This window comes from Leuciscus leuciscus, assembly GCF_965113295.1.
Source record: "Leuciscus leuciscus genome assembly, chromosome: 19".
In the NCBI taxonomy this organism is placed as follows: Eukaryota; Metazoa; Chordata; class Actinopteri; order Cypriniformes; family Leuciscidae; genus Leuciscus; species Leuciscus leuciscus.
The window spans coordinates 3,916,988-3,936,781 of NC_138743.1; the positions used below are offsets into that span (position 1 = coordinate 3,916,988).

At 48.8% G+C, this 19,794-nt stretch overlaps 2 protein-coding genes across 4 annotated transcripts in view; one reads left to right on the forward strand and one right to left on the reverse strand.

Moving 5' to 3' along the window:
• The window catches only part of atp6v1d (ATPase H+ transporting V1 subunit D), a 5,911-nt gene extending 3,304 nt beyond the window's left edge, over positions 1 to 2,607 (forward strand). Inside the window, exon 9 of the mRNA XM_082147323.1 lies at positions 1,992 to 2,607. Coding sequence (XP_082003449.1) covers positions 1,992 to 2,136 — 145 coding nt within the window. The 3' untranslated portion in view covers positions 2,137 to 2,607. The remainder of the gene's footprint in view (positions 1 to 1,991) is intronic.
• A 1,875-nt stretch (positions 2,608 to 4,482) lies between these two features.
• Positions 4,483 to 19,794, reverse strand: part of pals1b (protein associated with LIN7 1, MAGUK p55 family member b) — a 53,295-nt gene continuing 37,983 nt past the window's right edge. For 2 of the 3 annotated variants that reach the window (XM_082147147.1, XM_082147149.1), the window contains one exon: positions 13,454 to 13,585. Coding sequence is in view for 1 of the 3 variants with exons in the window: in XM_082147150.1 (XP_082003276.1) it covers positions 4,990 to 5,166; positions 13,454 to 13,585 (309 nt within the window). In the remaining 2 variants the exon portion in view is untranslated. Of the gene's footprint in view, positions 5,167 to 13,453; positions 13,586 to 19,794 lie in introns of those variants that run through there. The other variant, XM_082147150.1, reaches the window with a different exon arrangement.

Genomic DNA, 19,794 nt, shown 5'->3' on the forward strand with positions numbered 1-19,794 from the left:
AATATCCCCTAATAATAATAGATCCCTTTAATAATAAGATCTCTATTTACATACGCTTTACTTCATACGGACGGACATGTTTATTTATGTCTTGTGAAATCTTCTAAACATTTGTGAATCACCACTGATTCAGAGTGTGTATAAAACAGCCAAAGTCACATGATTTCAGGAAACAAGGCTTCGTTACATCATAACTGTTTTGAAACGGATCTAAATTTCAATGGTTTGCCGCTACGACCCGATGATCTCTGTGAACCCGTGAACCAGTGGTTTTTATCTGATCTCGGATCAGTTTTATACATTTGTCGATTTTTTAATGCCACATTTCTATAATAAAAAGCCAAAGTTGAAGTTTATAGAGTCTTTATTGGCCGGATTAACCAAGTTCTCCATAAAACAAATAAACCAAGCCTACAAATTAATAAAATATCCTGTATTATACAGACTCTTAATATTTAATGTATTTGATGATTTGTTAATTCGGCAAAACATTTGCGATTGGTTTGTATCAGGTGTTTTTATGCAGTTTTGATGAGTGTGTGGCGTTTCGAAACAGTGAATCATTTTATGAAGCAATTGATTCAGTTTCAAAAAGATTCATTTCTCCCATCACTAGAAACTGAATATTTACTAAATATAAAAAAAACGAAGAAGCTTTTCTGACATAGTCGGCTTTTCTTTTAATATGTCATAAAGGCAAAAATGAGAAATCAGTATTTAAGGTATTTCCAGTGACATTATTGCGGTGTCTTTCTCAGGCTCTGAACACATGTGAGGAAGTTTAACTCAGAGTCAATGAAAATGTGAATCAAATTGCAAAATTTAGGGTTCACAAAAACATCACTTTCAGAATCTCAAATCGGATTAGATTCATTCGGATGGACAAAAATGGGTGCATGTAAACATATGCATGTGTCAGACAGTAGTATGCTACATTATCATTTTTATACAGTCAGACCAAAAATGATTCAGACACCAGATATAATTTTTTATATATTTTTTTTACTAGTGTGTGCAGGACACTAGAGTTCATTTATGTAAGTGAGGAGAGCAAAATAAAGTAAACTGTATCATATTATACCCAAATATTCTTCATACAGTGGATTACCAGTAGAATTTATACAAATTTGGGACCAAAAATTATTCAGACACTCATTTGTGATGAAACGTGATATTCACATGTTTTGCTGAAGTGTTTTTTCTTTAGTTGCGAATGCTCTTTTTACACACAGACTGAACAAAATGAAGCATTGCTTGGTAACTGGTTGAGCTAAATATGTTTTATCTAATTGTGTAGTTAAATTTAACAGCTGACAGATATTCAACATAATTCATGTGTGAGACAGTCTAACAGAAGGATGGACAAAACCAGTGAAACATCAACTGATTTGATAACTCATATTTAATACCATTTTCTAAATAATAGCGAATAAACTGTGATAATGTGAGAAATGTTGAAGGTGTCTGAATACATTTTGGTTTGACATATATGTGACCCTGGACCACAAAACATGGGTAAATTTTTTGAAACTGAGATGTATACATCATATGAAAGCTGAATAAATTATCTTTCCATTGATGTATGGTGTGTTAGGATAGGACAATATTTGGCATTGACAAAAAATCTAAACATTGACAAAATCTCCTTTAAAGTTGTTCATTTATGTTCATGATTGTGCAGCATTCACTCACAGAAATAAATGTTTTATATATTTACAATAGGAAATTGACTAAATATCTTCATGGAACATGATCTTTACTTAATATCCTAATGATTTTTGGCATAAAAGAAAAATCAATAATGTTGACCCATACAATGTATTGTTGGCTATTGCCACAGATATACCCGTGCGACATGTGACTGGTGACGTGATCCTGGGTCACATGTGTGTGTGTGTGTGTGTGTGTGTATAGAATGCCTTTAGCTGCCCAAATCAAATATTGAGTCATAAAGCAGATATAGAGAATAACCAGCAACCCTTTAATCTCAGGCTGAAGAAGATCCAGGAGAAGAAGAAGCAGCTCCGCGAGAGGACAGAGAAGGAGATCGCCCAGCGTCTGGCTGCGTTAGGGCCGATCTCTGAGCCGTCCAACATGCTGTCCGAAGAGGCCGACGAGGACATGCTGTTCGAATGAGCCCTCACAACACATCATATTTATTCTGTGTGCCTGTAAGGCCGAGCTTTACATGTCTCGTGAAAAGAGGAAGCTCTTGTTTTGTGTATATGTAGATGCTGTGTCACTTTTATTGTTTGTTTACTAGGGTGAGTAGAATATCATAAAATGAGCAGGTCTGAATCCAGAAACTGTTTATGTCCAGCGTAATGGACCAGAAACCTGTAAAATACGAGTTTAAAGTGTATAAATGAATTCAAGTGATCATTCCATGGAGTTGTGCACATTTTCTGACACGCGTTCTGGTTCCAGTCTTACTGCATGTGTGAAACCAGTGCGAGATACTTCATTAGCCAGTGTGAATATCCTGTGACGTCGACACTATCCCTGACTAACATCAGCCCAGAGTCCTCTTCATGCCCAGTCTCTTCCGTGCAAGTGTGTACTTGAAGCTCCTGTGGATTCAATTTCAATAAATATTGTAAATGGTCATTTGCTGTTGATTATTTTGCATGATGTTGCAAAAAAATATTAAAAGTTGATAAATCAATTTAGAGAAAATTAAAGCCCTTAAAAACCATTTTCCAAGGTATTACATTTTGTATAATCTTTTCATTATGTATATTTGACCAAAGAATTGTATTAATTTAATTTGTCAATTCTCTTGTGCTGCGTTCCCAAACTAAGACTGTTTAGTTGTGCCATCTTACAATCAATATATAGTTCATGCAAGGCGTCACCGATGTAAAACTTGAAGTAGTGATCTTTAAAATGTATTGAAAGAGTCTTAAAAAGGTCTTAAATTTGAACTCCCATGATTCCTGGATATACCCCGTCACTGTCGAGGTGTTGAGATTTCATAGCCTCTCATGCCTCTGCAATATTTCACATTATTAGGCCACTTTTATTAGTTGGACCCGCTTTTGTCATCAGAACTGCTTTAATTCTTCATGTCAGAGATTCAACAAGGTGCTGGAAACATTCCTCAGGGATTTTGCTCCATATTGTCTCGATCACATCACAGTTTCTGCAGATTTGTCGGATCTGAACATCCATGATGTGAATCTCTCGTTCCTCCACATCTCAAAGCTGATCTACTGGACTGAGATCTGGAGATCTGGAGACTGTGGAGCCGCTTGAGTTTAGAGAACGCACCCTTAAACTGAGTTGCAAATGCATGTTGACAAAAAAAGCCCAAACTTTTTTTTACTACTAGAGTGAAAATTCAAACTTGATTCATTGTTGTAGTCAACACTACCATTACACCACATTACATTTTTTATTTTACTTAAAAAACCATTTTAAAGGAACACTCCACCATTTTTTGAAATAGGGCTTATTCACCTTCTTTCCCACATTTAGATAGGTGGGCAAATGCATTTTTGTCTCAGTGCATGCATTGTTTTAGTTTGACAGGGTCGGCGTGAGCTTAGCTTAGCATAATGAATGGAATCCTTTGTTGCCAGCTAGCATGTCCTGAGTAAAAGTGATATAAAAAAAATATAAAAAAACCTAATTACTTCTTGTGGCCTGCGTATTCACAACAAGTACAAATAGCGATGCAGATTAACACTAGGCGATTTCCTAGGCAGATATTGACTTATATATTAAGGACTATATTAGGGGGAAGCACAGGCGAAGCACTGCTACTTGGGCGTGATATCTCTGCGCCCAAGTAGCAGTGCTTCACCTGTGCTTCCCCCTAATATAGTCCCAAGTCAATATCTGCTTTTACTCAGGACATGCTAGCTGGCAACAAAGGATTCCATTCATTATGCTAAGCTAAGCTAGCGCCAACCCTGTCAAACTAAAACAATGCATGCACTGAGACAAAAATGCATTTGCCCAACTATCTAAATGTGGGAAAGAAGGTGAATAAGCCCTATTTCAAAAAACGGTGGAGTGTTCCTTTAACATTAGTTTTAGCTTGGGTTCTGTCAAATTATACATTCAACAACGTCATTAATACGTCACTTTACTGATATAAGAACATGGAAACAAGACACATTTTTAAATTCTGTCATCATTCACTCTCCCTCATGTTGTTTCAAACCGGTGTGAGTTTCTTTCTTCTGCTGAACACAAACAATTATCTTGAAGAATGTCAGTAACCAAACAGTATTTTCCATAAAAACTCATAGTATTTTTTTCCTACTATGAAGTCAATGGGGTCCATTAACTGTCTGGTTACTGACATTCTTCAAAATATCTTCCTTTATATTCAATAGAAGAAAGAAACTCATATAGGTTTGGAACGACTTGAATGTGAATAAATGATGACAGCATTGTCATTTAACCCTCTATGAAACCACTCACAAATATGGACTAAGAAATACTTTCATATGCATCTAAATTTAAAAAAGAATATTTCTAGAATTGCTATGCTTTTTATTAAAGTCAAGTAAATGTTACAGGTCAAATACAACAAATATGGCAATAAAACAACATTGCGGAAATCAAGAAAACGTATGGAAAAGTCCCTATTGCAGCATCTCGGTCATGTTCGAAATGGGAAACTAATATACAGTGCATGATTTCTAGTATGTACTATATGTATGTATGCCATGATGTTGACCCATGACCTCAGTATGGTTTATTCAGAGAAAGACAATCTCACAAAAAAATTAAGTTCATTAGATTTTAATTCCAATTTTGTGTAATGTTCGAAAAAATATTGAACATGTAGATTTTGCATGCATACGCGCGTGCACAAAAATATTGCTTATGGTGCATAATATGCATACCGCAAAAAAGAAAGTATGAGTAATATAGTAGGCCATTTCGAATATACCCATTGGCTCCAAACAACCACTTGAACATTTCTGGCCTTGAATAGTGAAAATGCATCATATTTCCCGATAAAAGCGTGTTGTTTTAGCTGAGCCAGGAGGACGGGACCCAGTGCGGCTCGAGGTCCAGTCTCTCAGTGATCCTCAGAAGCTCAGAGACGGTGTTCTCCGGCTCAGTGTTCATGATGACGGCATCAAACAGGTGACCGTAGCTGTGCTCCATCTCACGGGCTTTCTCCACAGTCTCTCTCGCATCCTCGGGCTGCGTCAGGACACATGACGGGGAGTAAAGTAAAACACTCGATCAGTATCATTCTGCCAACATCGATCAGAGAGAAAGTGTTTTCCCATTATACACACACACACACACACACACACACACACACACACACACACACACACACACACACACACACACACACACACACACACACACACACACACACACACACACACACACACACACACACACACACACATCTAGCAGTCAAAGGTTTGGACACACTTAATAACTAACAATGAAATACATTTGTTACAGTATTAATCTTTGTTATCATTAGTTAATACAAATACAACTGGTCATTGTTAGTTCATGTCAGCCCATTAAATAATATTAACAATTACAACAATTATTGATTAGAATAATATTAAGAATAATAGGCTACAGGTGAAACTCGAAAAATGTGAATATCGTGCAAAAGTTCATGTATTTCAGTAATTCAACTTAAAAGGTGAAACTAATACACTATATAGACTCATTACATGCAAAGTGAGATATTCCAAGCCTTTATTTGTTATAATTTTGATGATTATGGCTTACAGCTTGTGAAAAATAAAAAAAATTCGGAGATTTTGAATTTAGGGTTTTCGTAAGCTGTAAGCAATAATCATCAAAATTATAACAAATAAAGGCTTGGAATATCTCACTTTGCATGTAATGAGTCTATATAATGTATTAGTTTCACCTTTTAAGTTGAATTACTGAAATAAATGCACGATATTCAAATATTTCGAGTTTCACCTGTATAAGTATTTCTCATTCTTAGTTTATGTTAAGTAATGTAGTAAGCTAAATTAAACCTCATTGTTAAGTGTTTCCAATTATTATTATTTTTCTCATGATCTTAACCATCTGGTGCTGTTCGGTCATTTTTGTCAGAAAAAATTATGTTTTGCATTTTGGGATTTTTTTATGGTACAAAACTTGGTAAAGGTTTTGGCACTTGCTATGTAAAAAAAAAAAAATCATGGACATGATTCAAAAAGGTTAAATGGTCTTGAAAAAGAGTTGTACTGTTCGCAGTCAAAAATGAGTGCATTGGAAATGAATGGGAGACGAATTTCCTCTAGTGGAAGCGTTTGGTACTGCGCCCAAACACAATCTTACTGAAAGCTATTTTTTTGAGATATCAACCTCAAGTTTGAAACACAACCTATTTAGACTTATTTTCTCACAGTTTTAGAGTAAAACATGTTTTGGAAATGTTTTGTGCATTTTTCATAATAATAAAAGTAAATTCTGCTACTTTTTTAAAGTTTACTTTTTTAAACCTTTTTTTTTTTTCACTTAATAATCTGACAAGTGTCGTCTTTAAAAGAGACCAAAGCTTAAGTCTGTTGCTCCAAAGCATTCAAGATTTACGACAGTTTAAGTTGGAAATTTCATTTTCAGGTCTATGCTCAAAAGTGAAGTAATAATTGAATCATAACTATTCGATAAATATAATTTAGTACCATAAAATGCCCTAAAAGTACAAAATATTAAATAAATAAAATATTATTGAACTAAAATACAGAAGGCCTACACTCATTTCATTGGAAAAAAAATCGGTAATTTTTAACCGGCACGCAAGCGGCACCAAGAGGGTTAAAAGCATTTTTATCTAAAGGCTCCTGCTTAAATGCTTGAAATTATTATTCCAGACAAAAATAAATTATTCCACATGCAATTTTTCTTTTTTTTAGAAAAATATTTTTAAAAGTATGATTTGGATCAGATAGTGAAGTGTTAACATGTAAACCTGTTTATTTGTATTTAAAAAGCATCCCAGGATGCACCATTTCTATTCGTGTAACATATTTTGGTCACTACATAATTACCTTTTTTTTTTTTACTTCACTATTAAGTTATTAATAATGACTCTAAAACACTTTAAAAGGTTATTTATTGGCATTGATTGTTCCATGAAGAACCTTGAACTTTCATTCAAACTTTCTATTCAAAAAAAGGTTCTTTATAGCTTATTAAAATGTTCCTCATGCTAAAAAAAAAGTTCTTTCAAGAACGGATCACTGAAAGGTTCTTTGAGAAACCAAAGATGGCATCACAGCAAAAACCCTTTTAGAAACTTTAGTTCCCTTTCGTTGTCACTCCGAGTTACGTCGGATGACGACGAATGGGGTTTCGCTTAGAAAGCCTGTCATCTTCGAGTATATAAAACGAGCCAATGGCAATGAAATGCCATGGGTCTGCGGAATTTGCATAGCGTAAGTCCGCCCCACCCTGGGGGTATATAAGGAAGTACGCTGGCAACATGCAGATATGTTTTCGCTTCGGAGCCAAGAGTTTTCTTCACTCCTACAAGCTATTCTGTATCATCTTCACTCTACGAGACGAGCGGCTCTTCAGTGTGTTGGTGTGACGGCGTGTTCCAGCGAGATCGCATTGCCTGCTGCTGATCTGTGCAGTGATCTGCCGACAGTGTGTGTGTTTCTCCCTGGGCGCTTCAGCACTCTGCTGAGCTTTTCCTCTCTCTAAAAGAGCTGCACGCGGCACGTCTTTTTCAAGACGGCTCGCCCGTGTATTTACTGGATGTGGGCGCGTGATTCATCTGCCTAACGGTCACGAGCGCTGTTTCGCGTGTTGGGCTGATTCACGCTCGGCAGCGCTCGTGGGTGAGTCACGTTTTCTCTGCGGGAACGTGACCATCGCGATGTTTATAGATCGAGACTCAATGATCCCCGTGTGGGTAGAGTCCCCTCTGCCACACCCCAATCTATCTCTTCCTCGAGAGGGGATACTTTGGCTGGTGGCCAGGGTGATCTGAGGGTTACAGTGTGGCATAATACCGACGAGCATTCCTCGGGCCACGCCCCCCTCCACATCGCAAACCGTGGGGCTTCCGTGTGTACCTGGTTCTTCTTAGGGACCCAGTGTTTTCATTCGGGGCTCCAGCAGGTGGTGTCATGTCACTCACAGCATCACAAGGCGGGCTTGATTCCTCTGGAAATGAGGATTCGACTGCGTTGCCTCCCTCTGGAGTGTCAGCGTTAGTCGAGTCAGATCCAGAGCTGATGGCCATGCTTTCCCGGGCAGCTGAAAGCATCGGCTGGAGTGGCCCGCCCTCCCCCTGAGCGCTGTAGGCTTCCCGGATGTGCATCAGGACGCTTCCGGCCTGCGGGAGTCCACGTGACTTTTCGCGGCCCGCGGGCGTCCTCCGCCTTCGCTGCACTCGATCGCGTGGCGATCATGGGCTGTATGTTCTGTCACTATCGTGGCACAGGCATGCAGTGCTGTGTGTCGCCTTCGCCTTCGAGGCAGTGCTGACTCGGGAGTTCTGTCGGAACCGGCCGCAGTGGAACGCTAGTCCTTCCCTGGCCAACACTGACAGAACGCGGAAACTCGACCACGCCCCCTTGCTGGGACGCTATGCCTCCCATGCCCGGCTTGGTCGTTCCGCCGCGCACACTACTGACCTCGCTCTCGGGCGACATCGGTACCTGCGTGATCCTGGGTCAGGTGGTGTCCACTAGAGTGGTCCAGACATGGGCTCAGCCAGGTTGATGTGAGGGGGTCTGAGAATTCATTTTCTCAGCTCCCTCATGTCCCAGGCTGGGCTCCTCGGCGGTGTGGTTGAGGACTGTACCCTACAGTTTTTGACCCCCCCCAGAAGCAGACTGAGGCCTTCTGCACCGACGGTCATCCGTCCGTGCGGTCTCCTTAGTCTGCTTCCCGCCGAGGCCACCTCCATGCGGCTCCTCCCCTCGGGCCTTCACTGGCCCTGAGCAGGAGGAGGTCGCAGGAGGGCGGCGCTGCCCGTCTCCGCCCCTTAGACTGCCACGCCAGCCTAAGCAGCACTCTTGAGACGGGCAGCTTAGTCGGCGGTGTGGTTGAGGACTGCGCTCAACAGTCTTCGATTACTCCAGAAGCGGACGCAGGCTTCTGCACTGACGGTCATCCGTCCGTGTGGTCTCCTTAGTCTGCTTCCCGCCGACGCCGCTTCCATGCGGCTCCTCCCCTCGACCCTTCCCGGCCCGAGCACGAGGAGGTCGCTGGAGGCTGGCACCGCCTGTCCTTGCCCTTAGCCGGCTAACACCTGGCTAAGCAGCACTCCTGAGACAGGTAGCCTGGAGTTAGGGCTCAGTTCTTTCAGGAGCTGGTAGCAGGACCACTCCTTCCCCCGGTGAGGGCTGGGTGAGAATCTCATTCAAAAGAACTGATGCTCTTTCTCTGAGCCCCAAGAGGCTATGGATGACAGCACGCGCCGCCCACGGGCCACGCTCCTCTCATCCCCCTCTGTCGCCAGACCCCTGCCAGAGCACGCCCCCGTGGGACGCTGGTCCTCCCCTGGCCTCCTCTGGCAGGACGCGGCTAATGACCGTGCCCCCGCACAGGGCCGCTATGCCACCCTTGCCTGGGCCGGTCATTCCGCCTTGCTGCACCTCCGACGGTATGTCTGTGGTTCCCTGGCGCAGTTTCTGGAGGCCTGGCTAGAGCCTCCCAGACTGTTCCGCCGGGTCGCTAGAACCATCAGGCTCGGCTACGCGATTCAATTCGCGCGGTCTCCTCCCTGCTTCAGGGGAGTCCGCTTCACTATGGTCGGTGGCAATGCCCCTGTCATGAGAGCGGAGGTCGCCACCCTACTGGCGAAGGGTGCGATCGAGATTGTCCCTCCAGCCTAAATGAGGTCCGGCTTCTACAGCCCTTACTTCATTATACCGAAGAAAACCGGTGGGTTACGACCAATCCTGGACCTGCGCGTCTTGAACCGAGGATGCCGTTCAAGATGCTCACGGCCAAACGCATTTTCGAATGCGTGCGGCCGCAGGGTTGGTTTGCAGCGATCGACCTGAAGGACGCCTACTTCCATGTCTCCATTCTTCCTCGACACAGACCGTTCTTTCGGTTTGCTTTCGAGGGGCAGGCATACCAGTACGCGGTTCTCCCTTTCGGGCTAGCCCTGTCTCCTCGCGTCTTTACGAAGGTCGTCGAGGCAGCCCTTGTTCCCTTTCGGGAACACGGGGTTCGCATCCTGAACTATCTCGACGACTGGCTGATCTAGCTCACTCTCGAGACCAGGTTTGCGAACACAGGGACCTAGTGCTCCGGCACCTAGCTCGTCTGGGCCTTCGGGTCAACTGGGAGAAGAGCGAACTCTGCCCCGTGCAGAGGATCTCTTTTCTCGGTATGGATATCGACTCGGTCGCCATGTGCGCGCAGCTTACGAGCGAGTACGCGCAGTCACTGCTGACTTGCCTTCGTCAATTCGAGGGCAAGAGTGCGGTCCCACTGAAACTCTTTCAGAGGCTCCTGGGGCATATGGCATCCGCAGCCGCAGTAACGCCGCTCGGATTGCTTCATATGAGACCGCTTCAGCTTTGGCTTCGCGATCGAGTCCCGAGGTGGGCATGGCAACACGGCACGCTCCGAGTCCCAGTGACTCCGGCCTGCCGTCAGACCTTCACCCCGTGGTCGAACCTCAGTTTTCTACGGGCCGGAGTGCCCTTAGAACGAGCTTCCAGGCATGTTGTTGTATCAACGGATGCCTCCACCACGGGCTGGGGCGCCATGTGCAATGGACATGCTGCCGCGGGCTCCTGGACAGGTCCCCAACGCCTTTGGCATGTCAATTGCCTCGAGTTGCTGGCTGTACGCCTTGCCCTGCACCGCTTCCGGGCGTTGCTCAGGGGTCAACACGTAATAGTCCGATCAGACAATACTGCCACAGTAGCGTACATCAACCGTCAAGGTGGTCTACGCTCCCGCCGTATGTCGCAACTCGCCCGCCACCTCCTCATATGGAGTCAGAAGCATCTGAGGTCGCTTCGAGCCATTTATATCCCGGGAGAGCTGAACCGTGCTCCCCACGAGCTTCTCGGCTTCGGCCTCTCGCTGGAGAATGGAGACTCCATCCCCAGTCGGTCCAGTTGATTTGGGATCAGTTCGGGGACGCTCAGATAGATCTGTTTGCCTCCCACGACTCGTCCCATTGCGACCTGTTTTATTCCCTGACCGAGGGCACGCTCGGCACGGATGCACTGGCGCACAGCTGGCCGCGGGGCCTACGCAAGTATGCGTTTTCCCCAGTGAGCCTTCTTGCGCAGACTTTGCGCAAGATCAGGGAGGACGAGGAGCAGGTGATCTTGGTTGCCCCGTATTGGCCCAACCGCACCTGGTTCCCAGAACTAGTACTCCTCGCGACATCACCTCCCTGGCCTATTCCTCTGAGGAAGAACCTGCTTTCTCAGGGACGGGGCACCCTGTGGCACCCTCATCCCGATCTTTGGAACCTCCACGTGTGGCTCCTGGACGGGACGAGGTAGGTTTGAGTACCCTACCACCAGCGGTGGTGGCTACCATCACTTCCGCTAGAGCATCGTCCACGAGACATGTCTATGCGTTGAAGTGGAACCTCTTCGTCAACTGGTGTTCTTCTAAACATCAAGAACCCACGAAATGCTCGATCAGTGTCGTGCTTTCCTTCCTGCAAGAAGGGTTGGAGCGTAGGCTGTCTCCTTCCACCCTGAAAGTGTATGTTGCCGCCATTGCCGCACATCACGACGCAGTTGAAGGTAAGTCTCTAGGAAAGCACGACCTGATCATCAGGTTCCTGAGAGGAGCAAGGAGACTGAATCCTCCTCGCCCTCCTCTCGTTCCCTCTTGGGACCTCTCAGTGGTTTAACTTGCCTGCAGAGTGCTCCCTTTGAGCCTCTGCAATCAGTGGAGCTTAAGTTCCTGTCTATGAAGACAGCGCTCCTGGTTGCATTGGCCTCCATCAAGAGGGTAGGGGACCTGCACGCATTTTCGGTTGACGAAGCGTGCCTGGAGTTCGGGCCAGCTAATTCTCACGTGATCCTGAGACCCCGGCCTGGATATGTGCCCAAGGTTCCTACCACACCCTTTCGAGACCAGGTAGTGAACCTGCAAGCGCTGCCCTTGGAGGAGGCAGACCCAGCCTTGGCACTGCTCTGTCCAGTACGCGCCCTCCGTGCTTACGTAGACAGAACGCAGTGTTTCAGGACCTCTGACCAGCTCTTTGTCTGTCATGGTGGGAAGCTGAAGGGAAAGGCTCTCTCCAAGCAAAGGTTGTCTCACTGGTTAGTGGACGCCATTGCTTTGGCTTACCAGCAGCAAGGTCGACCATGCCCCCTTGGTGTGACGGCCCACTCCACCCGGAGTGTGGCATCCTCTTGGGCTCTAGCGCATGGCGCCTCGCTAACAGACATCTGCAGAGCTGCAGGCTGGGCGACACCTAACACATTCGCGAGATTCTATAATCTCCGAGTGGAGCCAGTTTCTTCTCATGTACTCGCTTCAACTAGCCGGTAATAGATTCTGCTCAGGTGTCTTCGCTTGCTCGCCATTCCTCTCCACGGACGGGATACGTGCGATATTTCCTCAGGTGAGCCTCATAAGCCCTGAGTCTCCTCCAGCACTGACGATGTCAACGCCAGAGTTTGCCACCGGCAGCTTCGCGCTTGGCTAGGTGCCTCCATGTGCATGGTTCCCCCTCTGGGCGACCCCCACATGTGTATTCCACTGTAAGCCTCTCTGAGCATGTGTCTTTCCCTCGGCAAGCCACCTTGCCACCCCTGGGGTTGAAATATTCCACCTGCGGCTGGACACCCCAGTGTTCTCCATATGCAGCCCTCCTGGGTCATATGTGTATTCCAAGTCCCCCCCCTTCGGGTTGGGCATGATTGCATATTTCCACTGAGATATGCTTCCCAGTGTACCTTGGTTTAATCCTGTGTTAAGTAGGAGTCCTTCGTCCGTGCCAGTCTCACGACAGGGAGCTCACACTTACGCAGGGCACTGGAAGACAGTCGGGAGGTGGCGTGATTACACTGGGAACCCCATTCGTCGTCATCCGACGTAACTCGGAGTGACAACGAAAGGGAACGTCTCGGTTACGTATGTAACCCTCGTTCCCTGAGTAGGGAACGGAGACGTTACGTCTCCCTGCCACTTCCGCTGTACCGCTGGGAAACGCCTGAGTTCAGTCTCGGCTCCTCAGCGAAGACATATCTGCATGTTGCCAGCGTACTTCCTTATATACCCCCAGGGTGGGGCGGACTTACGCTATGCAAATTCCGCAGACCCATGGCATTTCATTGCCATTGGCTCGTTTTATATACTCGAAGATGACAGGCTTTCTAAGCGAAACCCCATTCGTCGTCATCCGACGTAACGTCTCCGTTCCCTACTCAGGGAACGAGGGTTACATACGTAACCGAGACGTTTTATGAAGAGATTAAGATTGAGTAGATGTGTCAAACGTTTGACTGCTAGCGTACATGATCTGAAGGAGAATGTTTAACATGAAGACCGTGTGTTTCTTCACCCCTCGGGCCAGCAGGGAGGAGAATCGCTCCTGAGGAGGAAGAGGAGGAAGAGGAGGAGAAGGCCTGATGAAGATGATGTACGGTTTAAGATCTGAGGAACACAGCGCTTGCAGGGACTATGAAATATAGAAACACAAACAAGTGAAATGTAAACCAGAGAATGAAACAAGCCAAACACAGATGGTCTAAAACATTTAATGCGTTGAATATGTTGTAACGTTCACTGTTCAAATTGTTTTAGATTGTCAATAACTTTAACTTGCCAATGAAAGATCCATCAATAAATAAAACAAAATGCACCATAAAAATGGTTTTGCAACAAGTTATTTTAAAGGGATATTTCACCCAAAAATGTTAATATATTTCACATATAAACACTAATCAATGCACACATTGGTTATGACAAACAGAAGCTCAAGCATGTTCGCTTGACGTGCGAGAACCAATGAGGTTCATTCTCGTGTTACACATTCTGTTTATGTTCGCTGATCAATGTTTAAAATGTGAATAAAAGCCTAAATTCAAACTGGTGATCATATAAAGTGATCATGTCTCTTCAGAACATTTTGGACTAAACCGCTCAATTCATATGGATTAGTTTTACGATCTCTTTATGAACCTTTTGAACAGTGGTAGTTGCGTAGCTGTCAATGGAGGGACAGAAAACGTCTCGGTTACGTATGTAACCCTCGTTCCCTGAGTAGGGAACGGAGACGTTACGTCGGATGACGACGAATGGGGTTTCGCTTAGAAAGCCTGTCATCTTCGAGTATATAAAACGAGCCAATGGCAATGAAATGCCATGGGTCTGCGGAATTTGCATAGCGTAAGTCCGCCCCACCCTGGGGGTATATAAGGAAGTACGCTGGCAACATGCAGATATGTCTTCGCTGAGGAGCCGAGACTGAACTCAGGCGTTTCCCAGCGGTACAGCGGAAGTGGCAGGGAGACGTAACGTCTCCGTTCCCTACTCAGGGAACGAGGGTTACATACGTAACCGAGACGTTCCCTTTCGTTGTCACTCCGAGTTACGTCGGATGACGACGAATGGGGTTCCCAGTGTAATCACGCCACCTCCCGACTGTCTTCCAGTGCCCTGCGTAAGTGTGAGCTCCCTGTCGTGAGACTGGCACGGACGAAGGACTCCTACTTAACACAGGATTAAACCAAGGTACACTGGGAAGCATATCTCAGTGGAAATATGCAATCATGCCCAACCCGAAGGGGGGGGACTTGGAATACACATATGACCCAGGAGGGCTGCATATGGAGAACACTGGGGTGTCCAGCCGCAGGTGGAATATTTCAACCCCAGGGGTGGCAAGGTGGCTTGCCGAGGGAAAGACACATGCTCAGAGAGGCTTACAGTGGAATACACATGTGGGGGTCGCCCAGAGGGGGAACCATGCACATGGAGGCACCTAGCCAAGCGCGAAGCTGCCGGTGGCAAACTCTGGCGTTGACATCGTCAGTGCTGGAGGAGACTCAGGGCTTATGAGGCTCACCTGAGGAAATATCGCACGTATCCCGTCCGTGGAGAGGAATGGCGAGCAAGCGAAGACACCTGAGCAGAATCTATTACCGGCTAGTTGAAGCGAGTACATGAGAAGAAACTGGCTCCACTCGGAGATTATAGAATCTCGCGAATGTGTTAGGTGTCGCCCAGCCTGCAGCTCTGCAGATGTCTGTTAGCGAGGCGCCATGCGCTAGAGCCCAAGAGGATGCCACACTCCGGGTGGAGTGGGCCGTCACACCAAGGGGGCATGGTCGACCTTGCTGCTGGTAAGCCAAAGCAATGGCGTCCACTAACCAGTGAGACAACCTTTGCTTGGAGAGAGCCTTTCCCTTCAGCTTCCCACCATGACAGACAAAGAGCTGGTCAGAGGTCCTGAAACACTGCGTTCTGTCTACGTAAGCACGGAGGGCGCGTACTGGACAGAGCAGTGCCAAGGCTGGGTCTGCCTCCTCCAAGGGCAGCGCTTGCAGGTTCACTACCTGGTCTCGAAAGGGTGTGGTAGGAACCTTGGGCACATATCCAGGCCGGGGTCTCAGGATCACGTGAGAATTAGCTGGCCCGAACTCCAGGCACGCTTCGTCAACCGAAAATGCGTGCAGGTCCCCTACCCTCTTGATGGAGGCCAATGCAACCAGGAGCGCTGTCTTCATAGACAGGAACTTAAGCTCCACTGATTGCAGAGGCTCAAAGGGAGCACTCTGCAGGCAAGTTAAACCACTGAGAGGTCCCAAGAGGGAACGAGAGGAGGGCGAGGAGGATTCAGTCTCCTTGCTCCTCTCAGGAACCTGATGATCAGGTCGTGCTTTCCTAGAGACTTACCTTCAACTGCGTCGTGATGTGCGGCAATGGCGGCAACATACACTTTCAGGGTGGAAGGAGACAGCCTACGCTCCAACCCTTCTTGCAGGAAGGAAAGCACGACACTGATCGAGCATTTCGTGGGTTCTTGATGTTTAGAAGAACACCAGTTGACGAAGAGGTTCCACTTCAACGCATAGACATGTCTCGTGGACGATGCTCTAGCGGAAGTGATGGTAGCCACCACCGCTGGTGGTAGGGTACTCAAACCTACCTCGTCCCGTCCAGGAGCCACACGTGGAGGTTCCAAAGATCGGGATGAGGGTGCCACAGGGTGCCCCGTCCCTGAGAAAGCAGGTTCTTCCTCAGAGGAATAGGCCAGGGAGGTGATGTCGCGAGGAGTACTAGTTCTGGGAACCAGGTGCGGTTGGGCCAATACGGGGCAACCAAGATCACCTGCTCCTCGTCCTCCCTGATCTTGCGCAAAGTCTGCGCAAGAAGGCTCACTGGGGAAAACGCATACTTGCGTAGGCCCCGCGGCCAGCTGTGCGCCAGTGCATCCGTGCCGAGCGTGCCCTCGGTCAGGGAATAAAACAGGTCGCAATGGGACGAGTCGTGGGAGGCAAACAGATCTATCTGAGCGTCCCCGAACTGATCCCAAATCAACTGGACCGACTGGGGATGGAGTCTCCATTCTCCAGCGAGAGGCCGAAGCCGAGAAGCTCGTGGGGAGCACGGTTCAGCTCTCCCGGGATATAAATGGCTCGAAGCGACCTCAGATGCTTCTGACTCCATATGAGGAGGTGGCGGGCGAGTTGCGACATACGGCGGGAGCGTAGACCACCTTGACGGTTGATGTACGCTACTGTGGCAGTATTGTCTGATCGGACTATTACGTGTTGACCCCTGAGCAACGCCCGGAAGCGGTGCAGGGCAAGGCGTACAGCCAGCAACTCGAGGCAATTGACATGCCAAAGGCGTTGGGGACCTGTCCAGGAGCCCGCGGCAGCATGTCCATTGCACATGGCGCCCCAGCCCGTGGTGGAGGCATCCGTTGATACAACAACATGCCTGGAAGCTCGTTCTAAGGGCACTCCGGCCCGTAGAAAACTGAGGTTCGACCACGGGGTGAAGGTCTGACGGCAGGCCGGAGTCACTGGGACTCGGAGCGTGCCGTGTTGCCATGCCCACCTCGGGACTCGATCGCGAAGCCAAAGCTGAAGCGGTCTCATATGAAGCAATCCGAGCGGCGTTACTGCGGCTGCGGATGCCATATGCCCCAGGAGCCTCTGAAAGAGTTTCAGTGGGACCGCACTCTTGCCCTCGAATTGACGAAGGCAAGTCAGCAGTGACTGCGCGTACTCGCTCGTAAGCTGCGCGCACATGGCGACCGAGTCGATATCCATACCGAGAAAAGAGATCCTCTGCACGGGGCAGAGTTCGCTCTTCTCCCAGTTGACCCGAAGGCCCAGACGAGCTAGGTGCCGGAGCACTAGGTCCCTGTGTTCGCAAACCTGGTCTCGAGAGTGAGCTAGATCAGCCAGTCGTCGAGATAGTTCAGGATGCGAACCCCGTGTTCCCGAAAGGGAACAAGGGCTGCCTCGACGACCTTCGTAAAGACGCGAGGAGACAGGGCTAGCCCGAAAGGGAGAACCGCGTACTGGTATGCCTGCCCCTCGAAAGCAAACCGAAAGAACGGTCTGTGTCGAGGAAGAATGGAGACATGGAAGTAGGCGTCCTTCAGGTCGATCGCTGCAAACCAACCCTGCGGCCGCACGCATTCGAAAATGCGTTTGGCCGTGAGCATCTTGAACGGCATCCTCGGTTCAAGACGCGCAGGTCCAGGATTGGTCGTAACCCACCGGTTTTCTTCGGTATAATGAAGTAAGGGCTGTAGAAGCCGGACCTCATTTAGGCTGGAGGGACAATCTCGATCGCACCCTTCGCCAGTAGGGTGGCGACCTCCGCTCTCATGACAGGGGCATTGCCACCGACCATAGTGAAGCGGACTCCCCTGAAGCAGGGAGGAGACCGCGCGAATTGAATCGCGTAGCCGAGCCTGATGGTTCTAGCGACCCGGCGGAACAGTCTGGGAGGCTCTAGCCAGGCCTCCAGAAACTGCGCCAGGGAACCACAGACATACCGTCGGAGGTGCAGCAAGGCGGAATGACCGGCCCAGGCAAGGGTGGCATAGCGGCCCTGTGCGGGGGCACGGTCATTAGCCGCGTCCTGCCAGAGGAGGCCAGGGGAGGACCAGCGTCCCACGGGGGCGTGCTCTGGCAGGGGTCTGGCGACAGAGGGGGATGAGAGGAGCGTGGCCCGTGGGCGGCGCGTGCTGTCATCCATAGCCTCTTGGGGCTCAGAGAAAGAGCATCAGTTCTTTTGAATGAGATTCTCACCCAGCCCTCACCGGGGGAAGGAGTGGTCCTGCTACCAGCTCCTGAAAGAACTGAGCCCTAACTCCAGGCTACCTGTCTCAGGAGTGCTGCTTAGCCAGGTGTTAGCCGGCTAAGGGCAAGGACAGGCGGTGCCAGCCTCCAGCGACCTCCTCGTGCTCGGGCCGGGAAGGGTCGAGGGGAGGAGCCGCATGGAAGCGGCGTCGGCGGGAAGCAGACTAAGGAGACCACACGGACGGATGACCGTCAGTGCAGAAGCCTGCGTCCGCTTCTGGAGTAATCGAAGACTGTTGGGCGCAGTCCTCAACCACACCGCCGACTAAGCTGCCCGTCTCAAGAGTGCTGCTTAGGCTGGCGTGGCAGTCTAAGGGGCGGAGACGGGCAGCGCCGCCCTCCTGCGACCTCCTCCTGCTCAGGGCCAGTGAAGGCCCGAGGGGAGGAGCCGCATGGAGGTGGCCTCGGCGGGAAGCAGACTAAGGAGACCGCACGGACGGATGACCGTCGGTGCAGAAGGCCTCAGTCTGCTTCTGGGGGGGGTCAAAAACTGTAGGGTACAGTCCTCAACCACACCGCCGAGGAGCCCAGCCTGGGACATGAGGGAGCTGAGAAAATGAATTCTCAGACCCCCTCACATCAACCTGGCTGAGCCCATGTCTGGACCACTCTAGTGGACACCACCTGACCCAGGATCACGCAGGTACCGATGTCGCCCGAGAGCGAGGTCAGTAGTGTGCGCGGCGGAACGACCAAGCCGGGCATGGGAGGCATAGCGTCCCAGCAAGGGGGCGTGGTCGAGTTTCCGCGTTCTGTCAGTGTTGGCCAGGGAAGGACTAGCGTTCCACTGCGGCCGGTTCCGACAGAACTCCCGAGTCAGCACTGCCTCGAAGGCGAAGGCGACACACAGCACTGCATGCCTGTGCCACGATAGTGACAGAACATACAGCCCATGATCGCCACGCGATCGAGTGCAGCGAAGGCGGAGGACGCCCGCGGGCCGCGAAAAGTCACGTGGACTCCCGCAGGCCGGAAGCGTCCTGATGCACATCCGGGAAGCCTACAGCGCTCAGGGGGAGGGCGGGCCACTCCAGCCGATGCTTTCAGCTGCCCGGGAAAGCATGGCCATCAGCTCTGGATCTGACTCGACTAACGCTGACACTCCAGAGGGAGGCAACGCAGTCGAATCCTCATTTCCAGAGGAATCAAGCCCGCCTTGTGATGCTGTGAGTGACATGACACCACCTGCTGGAGCCCCGAATGAAAACACTGGGTCCCTAAGAAGAACCAGGTACACACGGAAGCCCCACGGTTTGCGATGTGGAGGGGGGCGTGGCCCGAGGAATGCTCGTCGGTATTATGCCACACTGTAACCCTCAGATCACCCTGGCCACCAGCCAAAGTATCCCCTCTCGAGGAAGAGATAGATTGGGGTGTGGCAGAGGGGACTCTACCCACACGGGGATCATTGAGTCTCGATCTATAAACATCGCGATGGTCACGTTCCCGCAGAGAAAACGTGACTCACCCACGAGCGCTGCCGAGCGTGAATCAGCCCAACACGCGAAACAGCGCTCGTGACCGTTAGGCAGATGAATCACGCGCCCACATCCAGTAAATA